Here is a 21639-nt window from a genome sequence, read left to right as displayed (position 1 = left end):
GCGAGTAGGTTGCGATGCAAAGAAATGGCGCTGCGCCGGGGAGTGACGATCCTGGTGCGATGCGATGGAACTGATGTTGCGAGCACTCAGCGGCAGCAGCGCGATGGTCCTTGGTGGCGCTCTCAGCTGCAGCGGCACGCAAGTGTGCGTTAGCGATGATCTCAATGTTGCGAGCACTTGGCGGCAGCAGGGCGATTCCCAAAACGGCGTTCTCGGCTGCCGCGGCTCGCAAGCGCGCGTTAGCGACGATTTCAGCACTCTCTTCTCTGTAGTAGAACTAGAGGTCCTGGAACTCACAGGAGCCGCACCTGCAGATAGGAATCCTCGCTGGGAGGAATCAGGAGGCTGTTGGTGAAGTCTGATGTGCCTTAGACTTCAACAAGAGGCTAGCTCGCTTCTAGCCCTTGGGTGATTGCGTTGCAAGATCTGTGAAAGTTTTCTCCAAACTCCTTTCCCCTCTTCTTCCAGTCCACTGGTAACCACTGCAGGCCAACCCAAGAAACAGTACAGAAGCACAAGGGCAGTCCAACTCCTGCAGATTCCTTAGTTACACGGACATAGGTTTGTCTTGACACTCAGGAGCAATACAAATTGTGGGGGCATTGGGCACAGGTATTTATACCCCAAAAGTCTTTGTTCTAAAGAGTCACAAGTCACTAAACCCAGCCAGAACCAGTCTGCTCAATCCTGGAGCACTTTGTTTACCAGGCTGCATCCTTCCTTTCAGAAAGAGGGGGTCTGCCATCAGACGCACAGTAGGAGGTGGTGGTAGCATTCACCTTGCCAGGCACAGCCCTATTCAGGTCAAGGAGCTACCCCTCCCCATACTCCAAATGCAGATCTCTCTATTCAACCTAGGTCTGACTCAACCTGTACTGTCCCTCCAAAACCAGACAGCCATTACACATAACAGCAGATCACACTGGAAGGCTTAGGCAAGAAAATACCTACTTTCTGAAAGGGGTATTTTCAAACACAGAATAGAAAAATAAACTTTACTAAAATATGTATTTTAATATTCTGAGCTCAGGCATACTAGATTCGTCTTTCTAAAATGTTCCTTGGGTCAGTTAGGATTATAGAATGTAATAATCAAACTGCCCATACTGGCCTATGGAGAACAGATAGCCTTGCAGTAGTGAAAAACGGAATTGGGTGTAATTCACTACCAGGACATGCTACACACACCAAGGTATGTCCAACCTTACACATACAATGCACCCTTCCATAGGGGTGACTTACATGATGCCATGGGAAGGTTCAGGGGCTGGGCAGTGTGTGCACTTCACAGCCAAGATGGCAGTTGTGGACTGCACGCAGACTCCACAGTGGCAGGTCTGAGACACGCTTTACAGCTGCATCTGTGGGTGGCGCAAAACAGCGCTGCAGGTCCACAAGCAGTATTTGGTTTACCAGACGTGGGCACACACAGGCCCCACTACTAGGGACTAACGGACAAACCAAATGAGCCAATCATGGGCATACCAATTCACATAGACATATTCACACAGTTAGCATTCACACTGTGGCACTGAATGGCAGTGGCACAACGCCCAGAGAATCTAACACCAGCAAAAACAGAGGACGCAAAAGCGAAAAATGGAAGGGAGACCCACGCCAATGGTGCCATATCTAACAATACCTAATTGTCATGGTCTTACACTCTTGGATTAAGTGCGTTCTCTGGAAACATAATTTTTTTTTAATTTATTCATTAATATTTGTGCAACTGTGTTGTATATAGGGGCCCTATCATCTCCACTTCCCAATGCAACTTCTTGCTTTGTAGCCACAAAACTCGAATTTACACTTAAATATAGGATAAAGTACCTGAGCAGTATATTATATGCAAATTGCAAGTCACTGTGGAGTTCCATGACCATTTAGAGGAACGAGGCCTAAGCCTGAGTTTTTATACAATGTGATGGAACTCTGAGATGATTTGAAATATAATTTTAATATTCAGCAAAAGGTATGTTATCCCTTATAATCCATGATCACTCTATCACCTTTCCCACAAACCGCTTAATTCTTAATGTCTTTCTTTTTCATGCTCATTCCAAATACCAATCTGAAAATCAGAAACGTAACACTCCAAAAATAAATTCGCAATTTTTGACAAAACATATCAGGATCAGTTTCACATAAATCTGATTTAAAAAATGGTCTGTTAAAACATGCAGAGATGTTAACTTTCCTGTACTGACCTATAGCATAGAAAACATAAATGTGTTTCCATAAACATCTCATTTCTGCTGATCATTTTTTATTTTAGAAAAACATGTCAGAGAATGCAGTGTGTGTTTTCCTTGTTTAGACTACAGCTGTAGTGATGCTCCTTGGCCTGCCTTTAGCCCTGGATGCTGGGTGTGGCAGCAGGCATTGTGATATCAGAACTCAACTGCAATAACTTATTACAGGTGAACAGATACGTCGTTTATTACAGGCGACTAGATGCATCACACGTCGTCTGTAATAAAGAATTTATAAATGGGCTTTTATATAAAGATTACAGGCTTTAATTGATTTCAAAGGATTGTACCCACATATAATATTACACTAATATTGTGTTATTTTACATCTGAGCAAATCTGGTCACAGGTGTGTGTTGTGAGGATCTTAGGGGGAATGCCTACCTAGGTATGTGTGCACAGCAAACACGAATTTTTGAGTCTTCACAAATTCTCAGCCACGGCCGCTGCAGGTAAAAGCGGTAGGGTGTTAGGGCCGGCTGGGGGGGATTTCGAGAGACGACCACGAGGGAAAATGTATTATTTATTTAATTTTCCCTTGTGGTCGTCTCTCGAAATCCCCCCCAGCCGGCCCCACCGCTCTTCTTGCAGTCACCAGTAGCGTTCTGTGCAGGGAGTTCTGTGGGACGGTGAGGCGGGCGGGGGAGGGACAGGGTGGGGGGTAGTAAACACTGGAATATGGGTGCACGGAGGTAAGTAAACATTTAAATGAATAAAACTAATTTTGATGCGCGCGCTGCATTGCAAAATACTGGCAGACACATTCTTTTCATGAAAGCAAATTGGTATTTCCTTATTTGAAGGGCAGAAGTAAAGTTGTATTGAGCATGGGAATAGAGGAAAAAATGTCTAATATTGGTGGTTTGTGCCAAGAAATTCCTCCACAGGAAAAAATATTTTCCAGCAGTAAGAAAAAAGTTAGCAAGAACACTTTCATTTTGGCATTTAGTTCATGTAGGAACAAAGTATCATTTGCTACATCAAAACATGAACATTCTCATTTGATCCACTTTGAATCCAGAATACACTCCAGAACTACTTATGGGAATCTGCAACTTTCACAGCCTTCCTGAAGAACTCCTGGAATTATGTGTGAATTCCAAAAATGTCATATAAGCAGACTTTGTTCCAACAAGGTGTCCACTGGTAATAGTTTCAGTGGAAACATTATTGATTAGGTTTAAATCATAGGATTACAATGGCGAGGTACAGATTAGATTTCAAGAAATCTAAACATTTGTGCTAAAGGTTCGAATGCTTATAAGAAGCTAATAATGAACTGTATATTTGAGATGTTACGCTTTCCAAAATATGAAAGGTGGCGGGTGCTACTCTTTAATTTTTAACCAAATATAGGGTGTAATGGTAAGAATAGCTGTGTAGGAAAAACGTGACACGAAGCTTAATATTTATCCAGTCAAAAAAGCAAACAAAAACTTTTGAATTGTAGATTACATATACGGCACACTGTAAAATGCTTCTTAAATTCCTCCTTTTGTGCTTCTGACAGCTTCACTTGAGAAAGAAAACCTGTTAGACCTATAAGAAAAGGGTGGGACTGAGGCTCGCCTGACAGGAACGTCTTCACACTGAACCGGCCTGGGTTCTCGCGCCTCAGAACTCTCGACTATCAGCCTCTCGTGAAGGATCACGGAACAAAGGAACGCCTAACACGGTTTTCTTCACTAATGTGGAGAGCAATCGAGTTCTACAACCGACCCTGGCCCGTGTCGCGGTAAAGAGGAAATAGAACTTTCGGAGTTGGGAGTTGAAAGCCTTCTGCGCAGTGTAACCGTCGACGTTTTCCATCCGGATTGCACAGGGTAATGTACCACGTTTTATATTTTACGAATAAATCGGCAGAGGCACATTCATTAGCTAAAATACATTAATATAAGCATTTATCATGGAGAGAAACAGTACCTGGGTTTAGCCAAATTGAACAGAGACCAATGTACTTAAGCAATCAAACAAATACGAACATATGCACTCTCTAAGGTCAATTTCTTGTGCATGTTTGGATATTGTTATTGCAATGTTTTCAAAAAACGTAGTTTGAAGGAGTGGCGTCATTCATGTGAATTATGATTTTCTAGAGAATGTGACCATATGTGCCTATGTGGTACAGTTGGTGATAGTGACTCTGTCAGGTTAAATCCGTTAGTTCAGGAGAATGGTGTTTTGGGGTAATGATAACTATGGCTATTTGGTTAAACACATTTACATTATCCAGAAGTAATGTTTGTTCACTTAAGTTTGATCTTGGCATGTTTAGTGAAGGTTGGTCAGGGGGGCAAATATACAATGCGTATGGAGAGTTCCAAATGTTGGGGCATATTTACAACAAATTGGCGAAGCGTGTCGCTAAGCCAAAAAGGCTAACAACACGCTTAATCACTTTAGAAACGCAGGACTGCACCAGATTTACTAGATTATGGTGAGTTTCCCCCTGCGCTGGCACTAACTTTAGCTGCATAGCGACAACGCAGGCACCCTTGCACCATAGTACAAGGGGGCCTGTGTTAAGGGGCACATAAACAATCTTTAAATGCTGTTTTCTAACTTCTAAGTATGCTGCTTAATGCAGCACACATAAAAGTTATAAAACAGAATTATTTTTTTTAATGATTGTCTATGTACAGGAAGGGGGACCTTCCTGCACATTCACAATCATAGACAATTTTAATTTCTCCTCATTTCGCCTGTTTAAGACCGGGTTTTCCCTTGTCTTATTTTGGCCATGCCTCCGATTTACGCTGCCCTAGTAAATAGGAGGCCGCGTCAAAATCAATAGGTGTTGCGGTTGAAAGCCCAACACAACACCCACTGTCCTCCCCTTTCATGCTAAATTCAGCGTCAAAGGGTGCCTTATTTACAAGGCAGTGTGAAGCCACGTTAAGTGGCTTAATGCTGCCTTGTAAATAAGCTGAGGCGCCTATCGCCATCACAACGTCACTAAAAGTGACGTTGTGGTGGCGATAGGGGCTTGTTAATATGCCCCGTAGGGTTTTAGCCTTCTAAAGGGAACATGTTATCAAGAAGAGCACAATGCACTCTGATCTGGAGGCAGACATGAATCTAGAAAGTCTGCTAACTTTGGGTTGGTGTAAATCTACTCAAGGGATTATTGAGCTATCTTAATTTTACACATACATTATTGATGATTGTCTGCCGACATGACTGTGAACCTAAAATGAGCTTGAACTTGTGCTCTGGTTCCCTAAAGTTAGATGAAACTTTTAACTTCAGCCACCACGTCGGGCCATCGTACTTCAATGGGAAATTATGCATATTAGAAAATTGGAATGTTGAGTGCTCCTTTGAAGACAATAGAGTGCTCCATGTTTCTAATGGTCGGTAGAAGCCCGGAGCATCAACATTCCAATGTCTGCCCACAGCTGTTGCTTTGAATAAAGGCCTCACGGAGCCCGAGGGGATTTCAACATGTGAGGCCTTTGTTTTACTATTTAGAACATTCTGCCCTCTAGGGGCAGAATGTTCTAACAGCCTTAGAGCCCTCCATAGTGGGCTCTACCAGCCATTAAAGGCCCACTCCTGTGTTAAAGTCCGGAGCCAAAGGCTGGAGCGGTCTTTTAACGACCGGTAGTGCCCGCTACAACGGGCTCTAATGTTATATTGAAGGGGAAACATCCATTATAACGCAGTCATTACATCGCACGGCTATTACAACGCAAGTGCCTCTACATTGCATGCCATTACAACGCATGCCATTACAACGCATATCACTACAATGCATGCCATTACAACGCATATCACTACAACGCATGCCATTACAACGCATACCATTACACTGCATGCCTTTACAACGCATTATAAGGTAAGTAATGGAGATTTTTTAGTTTCGGGTGGGTATGGAAATTGGGGTGGATGGGAATAGTAATTTTTACCCCTACACTATCCAACACTTACCCTAGTGTTGCACTCACTGGAATGGGAATAGTAATTTTTACTCCTACACTATCCAACACTTACTCTACCGTTGCCCTAAAAGTATTGTGCGTTGCAATGGTATGGGTTGTAATGGTATTCGTTGTAATGAATTGCGCTGTAATGGTAGTTTTTAAAAATCTGTTGTAATGGCATGCGCTGTAAAATCATGCGATGTGATGTAGTTGCGATGTAAAAACTGTGTTGTAAAAGCATGCGTTGGAATTATTTGTGTTGTAACATCATATATTCATATTGAAGCACAGTAGACACCACATACTAGGGTGGCCATGTATTCCCAAAATTTGTTTGTGGGGTCAACGCAAACTTGGGAATGTAGGTCCTTAGAATAGGGGTCATTTACATTTTAGATTGTTTTATAACTCATTAGCACCTTCAAACTACTCCAGTTAAACCGACAAACGTAGGTCCCGGTCCACGAAAACAGACTAAAGTCCACCAACCCAAAATGCAAGGTACAGGCATGGTGTAATATGCATATAGCGTCTGTAAAGCTCATAGTACACAGCATCAGCCCAGGCCCTGTGCTCCGTACTGTAACCTGGTGAAATGAGCACAGGACATGGCCGAAGGATATCTCTCTGCTTATACCTTACAAATTATGGTCAGAGGGAATGCCCTGTTTGTACTAGACTCATTATGCATTACACATAGGACAAGGCCAGCAGCCATGCAACAAGCTGCAGAATGTATTCATTTAACTATTACATTGCTCTGCATCATGCTGGTATGGCACCTAATGGCCTCTTTGTAACACTAATACTACTTGAAGACTAGTACCAGTAGGTGTTGTGCAAAATGCAGGACTATTGTGCAAAGGTTCGAGCATCTACTATGTGCTGGGAAAGCACTATGAAAACAAATGCAGGCATGGTATTTGGCCATGCACTATGGGTACCCCACTCAGTCTGTGTTGTGTACATGGTATTGCCCAACGTATTTCGTGCACAAACTTGAGTTATTGGTATCTTAAGGTTCTGTGGGTTACAAAACCTAAGAAGATCCTAAATTCCCCGGTTAAGATTAGCTATACAACGTTAACTCCTCAAAGCATTGGTCATGGAGCCACACATAACATCAGAGTTGACTTCATAAATTGTATCATTGATGACATCACTGGTATTTTCAAGAGAACTCTCATATCGTTTAATAAAATGATGCTTCATTCTTGTTCTTATTGCATGTCTGTTTACCTTTTTCACAGTAAAACATGGAGCGAGTCTTGAAATATTTGCAGTCCACGTCAGAGGCCACCATGAACGTAATTTGTGGGATTATCATACTAATAAGTATGAGGATATTTGTGATCTTTGAATTCCACTGTCCCTGCATACCAGGCTATAACAAGATCTATGCTCTGGGAGTCATGTTTTTTCCACCACTGGTGTTCTTCCTTATTGGGGTCCTTGTTAACAAATACACCATAATGATCCTGGAGGAGATGGCCAGACCCAGTGGCGGACGAGAGAAAAACAAGGACATTACAAAGTAAGACAGTTTATAGTTAGATTTTGTGTCAGTAATAATTTTTATGTTCATGACTTAACTGCATTAAAATACAATTCGACCTACCTTTTGGATATGGTGGATAAAGAAGGTAAAGTATTTGGGAAAATATATCTGTAACATAATATGGTATGTGTTAAGCTAATCACTAGGTGCGCAGTTGGTTAGAAAATGTTGCATGCACCTTGTGGTGTATATTAGATGTCCTTAACATGGATAAACATTTGGATGGTTTCATTGGGAGAATTTGAGAACAGTTGTTGAAAAAAGGAAAAGGTAACATCAGTAACAAAGGGAGTTTGTGTTACAATGCTACACAGCACTGATGAAGCCTCATCAGAAACCCTGTAGGGTTCTCAATATCAATCATTCAATCAATCAATCAGGGGTTTGTTAAGTGCAGCTACTCACCCGGAAGGGTCTCAAGACGCTGGAGGGGGAGAAGAGGCCGCACAGCTCCTAGGCACTTACAGAGTTTTTTCGAAGGCCAAGTGGGTCCAGAAGTCTTTCAAGGCCCATCAGGGTACGTGCGGTACCGGACGTTCATGGTGATTCCTTGAAGAGCCAGGTCTTGAGGTCCTTCAGGAACTTGGAGAGTGTTGGTGTCTGGCGGAGGTGGAGAGGGAGGCTGTTCCATGCCTTGGCTGCGAGTAAGGAGAAGGAAAGGCCTCCTGTTCTGGTCTTCTTGATGTGCGGTACCGTGGCGAGGGAAAGCTGGGCCGAGCGGAGGGATCTTTGAGTTGAATGGAACAAGAGGCTGTGGTTTATGAAGGCAGGGCCGGTGTTGTGGAGGGCTTTGTGGGCATGGTATCGCATCTCTAGAGCGGTGATGCCAAAGTGGAGACAACCTGCTAAATTATGCAAGGTTTAAATCACATTTCCCATTGGACATTTAACTGTATACTATGTTGGGAAGGGAAATGTGTGCCAATATCTCATTAGCTTTAAAAAGCTAGTAAACCCTCAGAAAGATGATACTCAGCATCAGACATCGAATAGCTTTTTGCATGCCCATAAACAAAGACGGCTGTCTAGAAAATACTGAGCACAGTGAACTGGTGATGTGGGCAAAAAGTAGCGTTGTGATATACTTAGGGATAAAGGGATAGTATTATCAAATGGTCAGCATAAAATACATGTATTTTGTAAGGGCAGCAAAGGATGTTATGATTCAGATAAAAGAGAACATTGTATTCGGATGAAGTTAAGACCTGGAGCTGATGAGAGAAGCGAATGAGGCGCTTTAAGAATAAAACTTTACATTACTATTAAGGGGGCGTGGCCAAGATGGCGACGGAGCTGATCTCCAAGACCCTCAGCTCCCTGCACCCCTCCCAAGCCCTGCAAAAAATTGATCTGGATAGATGCGCCAAGTCGACCCTTTTGAAGACTGTGAGACTGGCAGGTACCCCCGGGGCAGAGAGGAGGCTGAACAGCGCACTGCTGCTTCATGAGCTGCCTTTAAGGCAGACCCGACCTCATTCTATGGGCCAGGGGGATATGCAGCCTGGAACAAGCACAGTTTGATCATCATCAGAATGGTGATATACAAGAAAGGCTTTCGGGCACCAAAGTGGCCACAAGGAAGCAGTACCGGGTTTCTGGCACGAGCCTGGGGCGAGCTGCAGTGCACCCCACTAAGTGGCAGAGGAAGCATTGGCATACTGACAAGAATCTATGGTGGTGGTGACATTGGAAAGTGAAGCTACACCACAAGCCCTGCACTAGTGTCCAGACCTTCCATGTGGCCCACAAGATAAGGTGATCACAGTGGGGTTCTGGGGAGAGTAAACATTTTAAGAGACTGTTGCGTGGTGGCACCTGGAACCGCATCAATTTGCACTCTCTGAGAAGTCTGACACTTATATGGGGGACTCCTGGACTTTATAACAGGGGTTGAGGCTTCCTCCCTACGATTTTCAATTGGGTGGCATCCTTGCCATATTTTGAGATGCTGCATCATAGACGTGTAATTGAACCCATCCCTGTAGGAAGTTGCCCTTCTTTCACAAAGTAACCATGCACTGAAGGACTGCATAGGTATTTGGAAAGTGCATTGTAAGGTGGGCCTGTGCTAAATCTGATCCATCACTGAGTGGAAGATAAAGAAAGTTTCAAGGCTGCACTTTTGGCCTCAGGGACACACCCTGGTGTTAAGGTCCTATCCCCTGGCACAAGCTGACCTATCGCTGCCACCTACTGGTTAAACCTATTGCAAGACTTTCCATGGGACACCCACATCCTATGGAACACTCCCTTAAAGCACAATACACCATGCACTGTGCCTGCATCAAAGCTACTGATGGAAGACTTGCACCCTTCGCCACAGCACTAGTTAATTCTAAAAGTGTACAGCTCATAGCGACTGAGGGACTGTTTGATGTGATGACTCAGTCCGCTAACATGAAGGACCCCATATCACAAGTGGCTCAACATTGAGAGACGAACATTTGAGGAAATTTAAGCAGATGCTCCAGTTGAGATGGATTGTAAAACTATGCTTTAAACCAATATTGTCTTGATGGTGCTGGATAGAAAACTGGTCGACAGAGTGGAAAATAACGAGTCTACACTTACACCAATGCACATGACTGTTAAGGAACCACAAACTCAAATGGCGGACCTAAAATAAACGGTCCGTACCCTTAAGACCAGAGCTGAGGATGTAGAAGGGCGTTCTGGATGCAAAAACATACAAATTATTGGCATGCATGAACTAGTAGAAATTCCCAGCATGGAACTTTTCCTGGAGAAGTGGCCATTCGATACAGCACTGAGTGGCGAACCCCAAATTTCCTCTCTTTCGAGAGGGCACACTGAGTATCGGGACACTTCTCTGAGGCCAGTGGTAGCACGCCTTTCCACCACTGGGACAGTCCAAGATCCTTTCCATGCACACCCTGTTGGTCTCAATTCCGCAATGCAGCTTTCTATCAAACCAATTTTTAGTATGAGGAGGGGCCATTTATAAAAAAAGAAAAAAATAGAAAGAGGACTTTCCAAACTGTGTTTTCAAGGAGGCCCTCCTCATATAGTATGGACTGGGATGGGAAGGACTGAGGTTTCAGGTAATGAAGATTACCGGTAAGTAATGTATTCATTATCAATGCGCCTATTAGGTCCGGAAGTTTTTAATCACTTGACAAAGTTATCTAAGGAAGAAGCACAGTGATATAAAGAATTTAAAATGTGCTGAAAAAAACGTGATATACACTAACTAGTAGGCACCATCGTTAAAAGGTTTCATTTTGGTGAAAGGGCTCAAAGAGAAGGAGTAATTATTGAAGAGTTTCTAGGGATTAATCCCTTGGCAACCATATTCATCCATACATAGTTCACAAATCTCTTATATATGCATTCCAATATATATGTGGCTCACAACAATATAAAGAATAAAATATATTTTATTTGATATTTTTCCTTTTTCTTTTCATCATTTATTTATCCGAAATTTCAAAGATTCACTCAACAATTGTTTATGAAATCCATAATTTTAAGCAATATTAAAGAAAATATACACATAACTTGTTCACTCATAAACACTTAGGGCCCGATTATGAGTTTGGCAGTGTGGGAGCGGACCGCCATGCCGGCGGCCCTATCCCGCACCGCCAAACCCATGGTTGCCTGGTGTCTTCATGTCTGGCAGGCTATTTTTGGTGGTCCCACAGCATGTATTTGAAAATGGGAACCACCATGGAAACATCAAATACAGTTCCTGCACGGCACATACTATAAAGTCCATGCCGTTCAGGAACTTGGGTGCATCATCCCCATGCACATGGGCTACGTTTCAGGACCACAGGCCTTTTCATGGCAGAAAGACCTCCATGACACTGCTGGTGGTCCTGAAAATCATAATATGCATAGCGGTGCCGCAGTGGCACCATCAGCATATTACTGAGGCCTTGACTGTCATGCCAGCACCAGGGAACAGCGGCTCCCTGGCGGTTGTGGCGGTGCAATGGCGGCCTGACTGCCCAACTTGTAATGGGGTTGTCGGACCGCTGGTGCCTGAACCACCATCACTGCGCCCTCCCGTGAGTCTGGCGGTCCTCAAACTGCCAGACTCATAATGAGGTCCTTTGCGTAGGTCTAAATTGAGAAGTAACATAAATTCATTTTGTTTAAAAAATAACCCCCTATTTATTCATACATATCCTCGTCAATCATACTTCATTTGCTCCGCATGCAACTGAATGCATGCTTCCAGTTCATATAAAATATTGGCCCTTGACAATTCAGAAAAAGGTCTTGAAAAGTCACATTAATTTCTACAGTTTGTATGCACTTCTTGTTTACTTTCTTTTCATGAGTCCACTAATAGGGAATCCAATTATTTCTCCTATTACAAACATTCTATCTTCCTTGTTATTCCTTTTGCGTCAATTTATAAATATGGACTGGGAGTTTGGATTCGGTTGCATGTGGAGCAAATGAAGTATGAGTGAAGAGGATATGTATGAATGAAAAGGGGGTTATGTTCAATTTAGCAGTATGCATTTCCACAAGCTTATAAATACATTTTATTCAAATATACATTTTAAAAGTAACAATTATCAAATTAAGGTAAGGTAACTTATGAAGTTTTTTCCATAATTCCAATACAGAACGTTTTTCTCTTTTTTTAATCATTTTATCGATCTGCCCTAAAATGGAAAGGGGAGCCCGCATGAGTGCTCTATAGTTACTAGTTCCTGCGGTGAAATCACGGTGGATCCGCGGATTCGACAAACCATGTAAAAAATATAAATGTAATACACAAGCTCCTCAAATTTTAACATTGACATCAGAGAAATCATAACTGTTAGATCTGGGGGTCTCTAGTTGGCAATGGTATTCACCTTTGTCCAAATGGGGACCCTTACTTCTAAGTCAGGATAAGGGGATTACACTCCTTAATAACCCCTGCTCAAACCCTTGGTAGCTTGACACTAGCAGACAGGCTTATCTCAGAGGCAGTGTGTTAGGCATTTGTGAATATACACAGTAATACAGTGAAAACACTACAGATGGACACAACACAGATTTTATAAAAATAAGTATTCTTTATATAGACTTAACACAAGGCCACAAACGACAAAAATCCACTATACTATACTTAAGATTACTTAAAAGATGATTAAAGTTGCTTAGTTCAAGTTGTTGGTAAACGCGACAAAGTTCTCAACAAAGTACCTGGATGCGCAACGCAAAGTAAACAAAAGGCTCACAAAAGGAGAGATGCGTCGGTTTCGTGATCCGGGGGAACGGTTGCGTCCTTCCTCAATGCTTGCGCAGAGTAGGGGATGCGACGTGCTCCTTACCGGTGCGGAGGTGATGCGTAGATTCTCGGCCTGCGGGCCCGTTGCGGTGTGCAAACTGGCACCTTGATGCGATGCGATGATCCGGTTGCGATGCGAGAAGATGGTGCCCTTGATGCGGCGATGCAATGACGATGCTATGACGTCCTGGCAGCCTTGCGACGACTCTGTACTTTGGAGCCGCGACAGGCCCTGCGACGCGCTTCTCCGGTGATGCGATTGCAACTCTCACAATGGCGTCACGCTTCTCCAGTGATGCGGCAGCAGGCAGCTTTGATGAACACACACTTCCAGGGAGATGTGGCGAAGACTCGCTTCTCCGGCGATGCGACGATTTCAGCTGTGGCGGCGACATGCTTCCTCTCGATGCGTCGCGCTTCCAGCTCCCAGCGGCACGCAAGTGTCTGGAGTCAGAATTCCCAGCAAGGAAATTCAGTGGGGAGCTGGAGGTGAGGTCTTTTGTCCCTGAGACTTCAGCAGGAGGCAAGCACAGTTGAAGCCCTTGGAGAATATTCTGTAGACGAAAGTCCTTACAAAGTTCCTTCTCCTTTCCCTTGGCAATGAAGCAACCACTGCAGGCCAACCCAGCAAACAGCACACTGGCAGAGGGGCAGTACAACTCCTGCAGCTTCCTTGGTTCTTCTCCTTGGCAGAAAGATTTCTTGTCCAGAAGTGATCTAATTTCTTGGAATTAGGGTCCCAATATTTATGCCCCTAGTACAGTGCACATGGTGCACTGTACTAGGGGCTGACAGATACATCAAATAACCCAATCATGGAATAACCAATTAGTACCCCAATTTAACATAGGGAGCACTTGCACTGTGGCACTGATTAGCAATGGCACAGTACCCAAAGCATAAAACCAGCAAAAACATATCAAAACAGAGGAGGCAATCCGTCAAAATGGAAGGGAGACTCACGCCAATGATGCCAAGTCTAACAATAAACATACATTAATATTTGGAAGCCTATCTGTTTTACAACACACTTATTTATTATACGAGCTCATCGAATCTGCAGACCTTCACGCCCTCCACAAGCCTTCAGATGGCCCAGGGAACCCACCCCTGGGACCGAAATCATTAAATAAATTGGGCAGGGGGCTGCACACCCCCTCCGAGCCTCTAAAGGCCTGGGGAGCCCATCTCCGGGCTAATTAGTTCAAATGAGGAGGTGCACACATCACTCCTTCCTGAGCCATTATTGGTCCTGGGGACCTCATACCCCGTGCCGGATCAGATGCTATGTCACTGGTTGTCCACCCTTGAAACATAGAAGTTTTCCTGCTCACAGCGGACGGGAAACCTGCGTTTGCTCTCACTTGGTGGGAACATTTTCAAAACTCCCACCAAGCGGGAGCTAACATCAAGTCCATTCCCAGCCCACGGAAGCTTCAAAAGTGCTCCAGCCCGCTGGGAGCGGACTTTTGATCTACAGGCAGGGAAACAGATCAAATTATTGCTCATAGTAGCTGCTCCATGCAGGCAGGAGAGGCTCCTGCAGTTTGCAGGGAGCCGGCTGAGGCCCACTGTGGCCACCAATGAGACTATGGTAGGAGCCCTGGATGGGCACCCTCCTTTTATTGTGCAAGGCCCCGGGGATGGGGTCTCCGGGGCTGAAATCAGCCTGGAGAGGTGGGCTGCATGCTCCTCTCCTCCAAAGAATGACACCAGACTCCAGGAGATGGGGTCCCTAGGTCAAAATCAGCCTGGGGAGGGGGATCACAGCTCCTCTCCCCTAATAATTTTGGGTCCTGGGAGTGTGCCCTCCTCCCCATGGAAATTGCACTGTGCTCCGGGGAATGGGTTCCCAGGAGACAGAACCAGCCGGGGTGGGTGTCCCGTACCCCCTGCACCTGATAATCATGTCCGGCCCCGGGGAATGGGTCCCCAGGGCTGGAATTGGCCTGGGCAGGGGGGCTTCAGTGTCCCATCCCCCTGATAATACGTTCAGACCCAGGGAATGGGGTCCCCAGGGCTGAAGTCAGCTGGGGAGAAGGATTGCATGCCCCCCTCCCCCTGTTAAACACATCGGGCCTGGGGGAGGGCGTCCCAAGGAGGGGGGGCACATGACCCCCTTTCCCTGATAATCTCATCATGCCCTAGGGGATGAGGTTCCAGGGCCCAAAATCGACCTGTGGAGGGAGGCCACACGCACCCCCAACAATTTAATAAAAAAAGACCAGCACTGGGGGATGAGGTCCCCAGGGCCTAATTAGGCTCCAGGAGGGTGGCCACGTGGCAAGTAGTATGGTCTTTAGCACTTTCAGATCTTTGTTGTTTTTACCACAAAATGTCTTTGTTGACAACTGTTGCATAGAATGTGCACTGTTCTTAGTAGATTTTTTTTAATACTCTGTGGTGTTTCTCATGAGAGTTTCACTGTTTTCAAACAGGAATTAATTCCTCTTCAATTCTGAGGGTCCCTGGGGGTGAAATAGCCCACCAGGAACCTCCAGTATGCGCCAGGGGGCTGCGTTGCAGAGAGGTGTTTTGAGGTCACGCCCCTTTGTACACCTCTCTGCAACGCAGCTCTGTGGCGCTTAATGGAGGTAGATGGTGGGCTAGTTACACCCCAAGGACCTTCAGGATTCAAGGAGACTTAATCCCCCAACTTAAAATGCGCCACCGGGTGCGTTTGCACAGTGGTGAAGGGAGGGGGCGGGGCCTGAGGTGACATGTGTGCAAACACGCCCTGTGGCGCGTTTTAAGTTGGGGAATTAATTCCTCTTCAATCCTGAAGTCCCTTGGGGGTCAACTAGCCCACCAGGTACCTCCAATAAGCGCCACAGAGCTGTCTTGCAGAGTGTTGTAAAAAGGGGCATGGCCTCTGAACATCTCTCTGCAACACAGCTCCCTGGCGCATATTGGAGGTACCTGGTGGGCTTGTTGGCCCCCAGGGACCCTCAGAATCAAAGAGGAATTAATTCCTCAACTTGAAATGCGCCACAGGGTGTATTTGCGCATATGTCACCCCCTCTCTTCACCACTGTGCAAACGCACCCCGTGGCATGTTTTAAGTTGGGGTATTAACTCCACTTGAATCCTGAGGGTCCCTGGGGGCCAACTAGCCCAACACTAGGAAGTGTTGGCCGCCATTTTGTGATTCTGTTGAAGCGAGAAAGGGGGAAAAAGGGAGAAACAAATGGGAAAGAGGAGGGTAGGAGCGCTGTGAGGTTTGTAGGGTGGTTAGGGTGTGCTATAGAGGGAGTGTGAAGTGAAGTATTTACCCCCACTGGTGTGAAAGTGCTGTTTTGCCCACTGTGAGATGGTGTTGAGGTGAGGTGCTGGTACACTCAGTGATGAAACTGTGGGCCTAAACTGTGAGCTGAGTGGTCTGTAGCATACTGGCAGAACCGAAGTATTTACCCTTACCGGTGTGAAAGTTCTGTTTTGTCAAGAGTGAGGTGGTGCAGAGGTGAGGTGCCGCTAAACTTGGGGATGAAACTGTGTGCCTAAACCGTGAGCTAAGTGCTGTAAACCGATGTGCTCTGGGCGGTGTAGCATACAGGCTGAAGTGAAGTATTTATCCCTACAGGTGTGAAAGTGCTGTTTTGCCCACTGTGAGATGCGGAGGTGAGGTACCGGTACACTCGGGGATGAAAGTGTGTGCCTAAATTGTGAGTTGAGTGCTCTGTAGTATACTGGCAGAAGCAAAGTATTTACTCTTACCGGTGTGAAAGTGCTGTTTTGTCTAGAGTTAGATGGTGCAGAGGTGAGGTACAGCTTAACTCGGGGATGAAACCGTGCGCCTAAACTGTGAGCTGAGTGCTGTAAACTGATGTGCTCTGGGAGGTTTAGTATAGTGGGTGTTGTAGCATATGTGTGCAGGTGGTGTTAGTATGTGTTTAGAGTATAGCGGGAGTGGGAAGCAAACTACTCAGTGGTACCTGTCTGAAGACTCTGGGATGAAACTGTGAGTGTAAGTCGTGAGTTTATTGCTGTGAAGTGATGTGCTGTGGATGCTGTAGGATACTGGCTGCTGTAGCATACCTGTGTAAGTAGTGTTAGTGTGCAATTATTCTATACAGGGAGTGGGAAACAAACTACTCATCCCTATTGGTCTGAAGACTCGAATGAAGTGTTTTAGGAAGCAGGAATAAAGAAATCATCATGAAGAATATAATGCAGAATGTTGCAATGTCAGAGAAGGAAAATGGTAAAATGTGGTTGTGTGTAATAAAGGGATGGAGTTTGAAAATGATATACAAAGTGTCTTTATTTAAGTGCCATAATTGGACCCACTGGTGCAGGAGCTAGGGCATCCAGCTGATGCAAAGTTGAACCACTTTGGCTGTATTCAAACGTAAGCTCCTGCATCGGTGAATTGCATATTACATGTTACAGTTGCATGTGAAATAAACAATAGCTATTACACTTGAATGACTCTACATTCTATAAGGAAAATAAAGGTAGGCCACAATTCCCACATGTATCCTTTAAGAAAAGAAAGAAAGAAAGAAAAAAGAAATTGCAAAATGCAATCATCAAACTTTTTAGGTACCTTGGCAGTGCTTTTTTAACAGAAAATTATCAACAGTAGAATAGTTAGCAATCTGTTGTACAGTAGATTCAATGTGGTGCATGTCAGAATTGGTACTAGTTCTACCCACATTGGAACTTTGAGGATGAATATAAACATTGCGCTTCTGAGAAGCACATTCGGTACCTTTGTAGTCAAACCGTACATTATTGTCTTTAGCTAAGGCATCGGGCTGAGACAAACCCCAACCGCTTCTGCTGTAGTCAAAGCGAAGCTCCTGCATCAGTGAATTGCACATTATATGTTACAGTTCTATGTGACCTACACAATAGCTATTAGACATGAATGAATAAATTGTATAATGAAAATAAAGGTAGTTTACGATTACCACACTGTGCCAACCAGTTCCTAAATAATGTCGTCTTTTTACATTTTTATCGTGAGGTTCTGAGCAGAGGCTGAATTTGAGTAAAATTGTGTGAAAGGGCTTTGTGAATAACAGGCAGGCAGAGAGGCGTGGGCGCAAAGAGAAGACGTGGTTTCTAAATGGGTGTCGGGTTTAGGCTAATTTAGGAAGTAAATAGCATATTTGCATAGGCCATACATCACCGATTCCTGGTTAGAGTGGAGACGTAAAGGGCAATAATGAAGATAGAGTTCAAATGTCTGAGTATACCTTTAAAGTTATTATAACAAAGTAGTAGGATTGAAGTGTATTATAAAAAATTTAAAGGAAAAAGTAAAAAAAGATGGAAAAAAATCCATTCAAGAATAACGTGTGTTTCTTACAAGTCTTGGAGATTCCAGTCCAGAAGTTTTTCAGCTGCTTGAGATGCGTAATGTTCCAAGAGGCTATTGTTGCCATTATGTGAGGAAAGCGAAGCAATCCAATTCATATCGTTGAAGGGACAGTGATGTTCTGTGAATGTTGGAGCGGCAATTTGAATGGGCAGGCAATCTGCGATGTTATGAAAGGTCGCACGTTGCAGGAGATCTTTAGCAACTGCGCAGAAATCCCATTCCGCTGCGATTCGTTTTTGCATTGCATTCGCCATTGCTCCACTGCCAGAACATTCATGTTCAGGGTTTTCAAGATACTGCATTACCTGCTGGATATTGGGAGCGATTGTTGGGATGTTGGCAAGGCATACATCCATTCGCCAGTCAAATGCAAGTTTTGCAATCAAACGATGGTTGTACGCATATTGCCACTTTGTAGATAAGTGTAGATAAGTGTAGATAAATGTTATGTTGTAGCTAGCTCCGATAATAGATAGAGGCAGGTAGGCGAAAAGTTTTTCTGGTTTTTTACAGTATTGATGTAGCTTGGCGTAGAGGCGTATTCTGTCGAACATAGTTGTTACCATAGAGAGCGTAGCCATTTCTAGATGTAGAATTAGTAGTAGGATGGCCGCAAAGAGGGCGAGAATTATGGGCACTGTTCCTGCTATTCCAGAGATAATCGAATGAATCTCAGAATGTAGTCTGGTATTAAAAGAAGAACAGTTTGAAAGTGTGTTAAAAGGCTGTAGGAGACCGTGTTAAAAAAGTGTGCCAGATCTTAAGTGTGACATGTGTTGAAAATTGTGTAACAATTCACAAAGTGTAATTGGCGGTTCGTATTTAAAAGGGAGTGTATTTTATTTGAAGTTTGTGGTATCTGCAGTCGATACATTTCTTTTGCAGAAGTGAGGGAGACAAAGGTGCTTTTAGTTTGGTTTGTTTCTTGAAATGTGTTTTCAAACTAGGAATTGAAGGCCAAGTTGAAGTTTGGGAGTTAGTTTGTGTGGGTGGGAATAGATATTGCCACAGGAAGGTACTGTGTTTGAAACAGTAAGGACATGCGGTATGCCAGCTCACATTCCGTAGGAGTGCATGTTATTGAGAAGCAGATAACTGTCATTAGAAAGCTGTGTGAATGTTGGTGTGATTGTAGGAGTTGGTGTCCTTTTAAGAAAGGACGCAAGATTGGGGGCTTTAAGCTTAGAAGCGCCGTGTAGTTGGATATTCTTGGATAGTAATGAATGACTGCCATTGTGGTCGCACTATTCACCTGTGAGAAAAACTTCTGTATGCTCTTTAAGACAGTGATATGTAAATGGGATAAACCACTGCTCGTGAATAAATGCGCTACCTTATATAATCACATTAAACATGACAAACATGTGCACGTAGCAGACACAATGACACTACATACTGTGGGAACCGTGGCTAGCCATATACACAAACTAAACATGGCATGGCATCTCTGCCTCACAATGCAGAATGCAGGGAGAGATGGGAGCAAAGTATGTGCGAAGGTGGCAAGTAATTATCGATTATAAAAGTATATAATGCAAATTGTTGAGTATGCAGGGCACAGACATGTACATGTCAACATACACTGATGGTCTACTGAGTGAAGTGGACACAGACACACAGCGCCCAGCCTGAGGCCCAGGAGCGTGGAGTGCTTTGTATACTACTAACACAGTAGTCTGACAGGTACCAACAGTGGAAGAGTGTTTTTGATACCATAGTTGGCGATGCTGGAACTTTATCTGAGAGTGGAGATGAAGGTTACTCCTTTCGACCAGTTGCAACCAACTCTAGGTCCCAATAGTGGAACAGTGCCTTGATCCCACAATGGAAAGCAAGAAGAATTCCCCTGGACTTAAGTTTACAAATATATATTCACAACAGCTATATCTTGCATCTCACAACTTTATCAAATGAAACATTCATTCTTCCCCCATTCAGATGCCCCTCTAAGGATTCACCAAGTGTGGCATAAATCTAAGACCAAACTGAAAAGTAGTGCTAGTATATGTTTATTTTATAAAAATACAAAACATGTACTTGCTTCTGTACAGATTTTAAAAAGCTCCTTCATGAATTTTCTTGGAGGATACCATTAAAGTTAAAAACATTCAGTGTATATACAGAAAACATTCATTAAAGACATTTATAATTAAAACACAAGACCCTATGACCTCAACAACACAAGCATAATATACAGTTGTGGTCAAAATGTGATCCAAATCAAATGTGTAATATAAGGAGAATTTCGGTAAAAAGTATATTTTCTTTCATCCTGAAATCCCTTAAGGTTTGGATTCTTTAAAAAGTGCGTCAACACGTTTTCGGTGGTGTCAGAACTCATTACCCAACCACCTTCTTCAGGACTAGCAATTAATATATATAATACTAGCAGCCCGTCCCGACGTTGCCCGGGTATGATATAGAATGTGTGTAACGTGTGTATTTGGCAAGGGAAACTTATTTTAAAATCTTGCGGTAGACAACATTTTTTGTTTCATTAGAATAGGGACGGAGAAGGGCCAGCTGCAGCCCTGGTTGATGTTAGCAGGCACGTGTAATGTCGTTGAATGAGAGAGTTATCAGCCGCGGGTAAATCCGTTTAATGAGAGAGTTCAGTGACAGCGAGTAGGAGAGGCTGCAGTAATTGTCCCCGCAGACACGCTCATTTGCGTGTTCCCCCGCTTGAGGCCCAGATGCAGGCCTGTTTGATGTTAGCAGGCGTGTGTTCCCCCGCTTGAGGCCCAACTGCAGCCCTGGTTGATGTTATCAGGCGCGTGTAATTAGTGTACTGATCCGCCGCCTGAGCCCGGCTAGAGCCCTGGTTGATGGTAGCAGGCGCGTCTAATTTCGTTGAATGAGAGAGTTCAGTAACAGCGCGCCGGAGAGGCTGCAGTAATGTTACTTACCAGGCCTCCATCTGAACGCGTTTGTCATGCCCCCAGCACACAGCCTCAGCAGACGATCTTCGGATTAATGTACGACCCACATGGCATGAAGGGCCAAATGTAACACACGCCCCCAGCATTTCTCACGCCCCCGTCGTGCCCCTTAATGCGGCGCAATTGCGTTCACATGGCATGAAGGCCGGACACACGCCCCCCACGTGTCACACTCCCAGCGTGCCCTTTGATGCTGCGCAGCAACGTAATTGGCGCTTGTATGTACGACTCACATGGCATGAAGGGCGGACACACGCCCCCAGCGTTTGTCACGACCCCAGCGTTTGTCACGCCCCCAGCACACGCCCACAGCCCACGATGTGATAGCCGTACCACACGCCCCCAGCGTTAGTCACGCCCCCAGCCCACGCCCACAGCACAACG

General features: G+C 44.5%; 1 protein-coding gene across 1 annotated transcript in view; it reads left to right on the top strand.

Annotated features, from left to right (window-relative positions):
• The first annotated feature begins 3829 nt into the window (after window positions 1-3829).
• The window catches only part of LOC144753509 (calcium homeostasis modulator protein 3-like), an 87471-nt gene continuing 69661 nt past the window's right edge, over window positions 3830-21639 (top strand). Inside the window, exons 1-2 of the mRNA XM_078641174.1 lie at window positions 3830-4075; window positions 7426-7709. Of these exons, the coding sequence (XP_078497300.1) occupies window positions 7432-7709 (278 nt within the window). The 5' untranslated portion in view covers window positions 3830-4075; window positions 7426-7431. The remainder of the gene's footprint in view (window positions 4076-7425; window positions 7710-21639) is intronic.

The sequence above is a fragment of the Lissotriton helveticus genome, chromosome 5_1, assembly GCF_964261635.1.
Source record: "Lissotriton helveticus chromosome 5_1, aLisHel1.1, whole genome shotgun sequence".
Classification (NCBI taxonomy): Eukaryota; Metazoa; Chordata; class Amphibia; order Caudata; family Salamandridae; genus Lissotriton; species Lissotriton helveticus.
The sequence above is the reverse complement of the archived record's forward strand: the minus strand, read 5'-3'. Positions and strand labels throughout refer to the sequence as shown.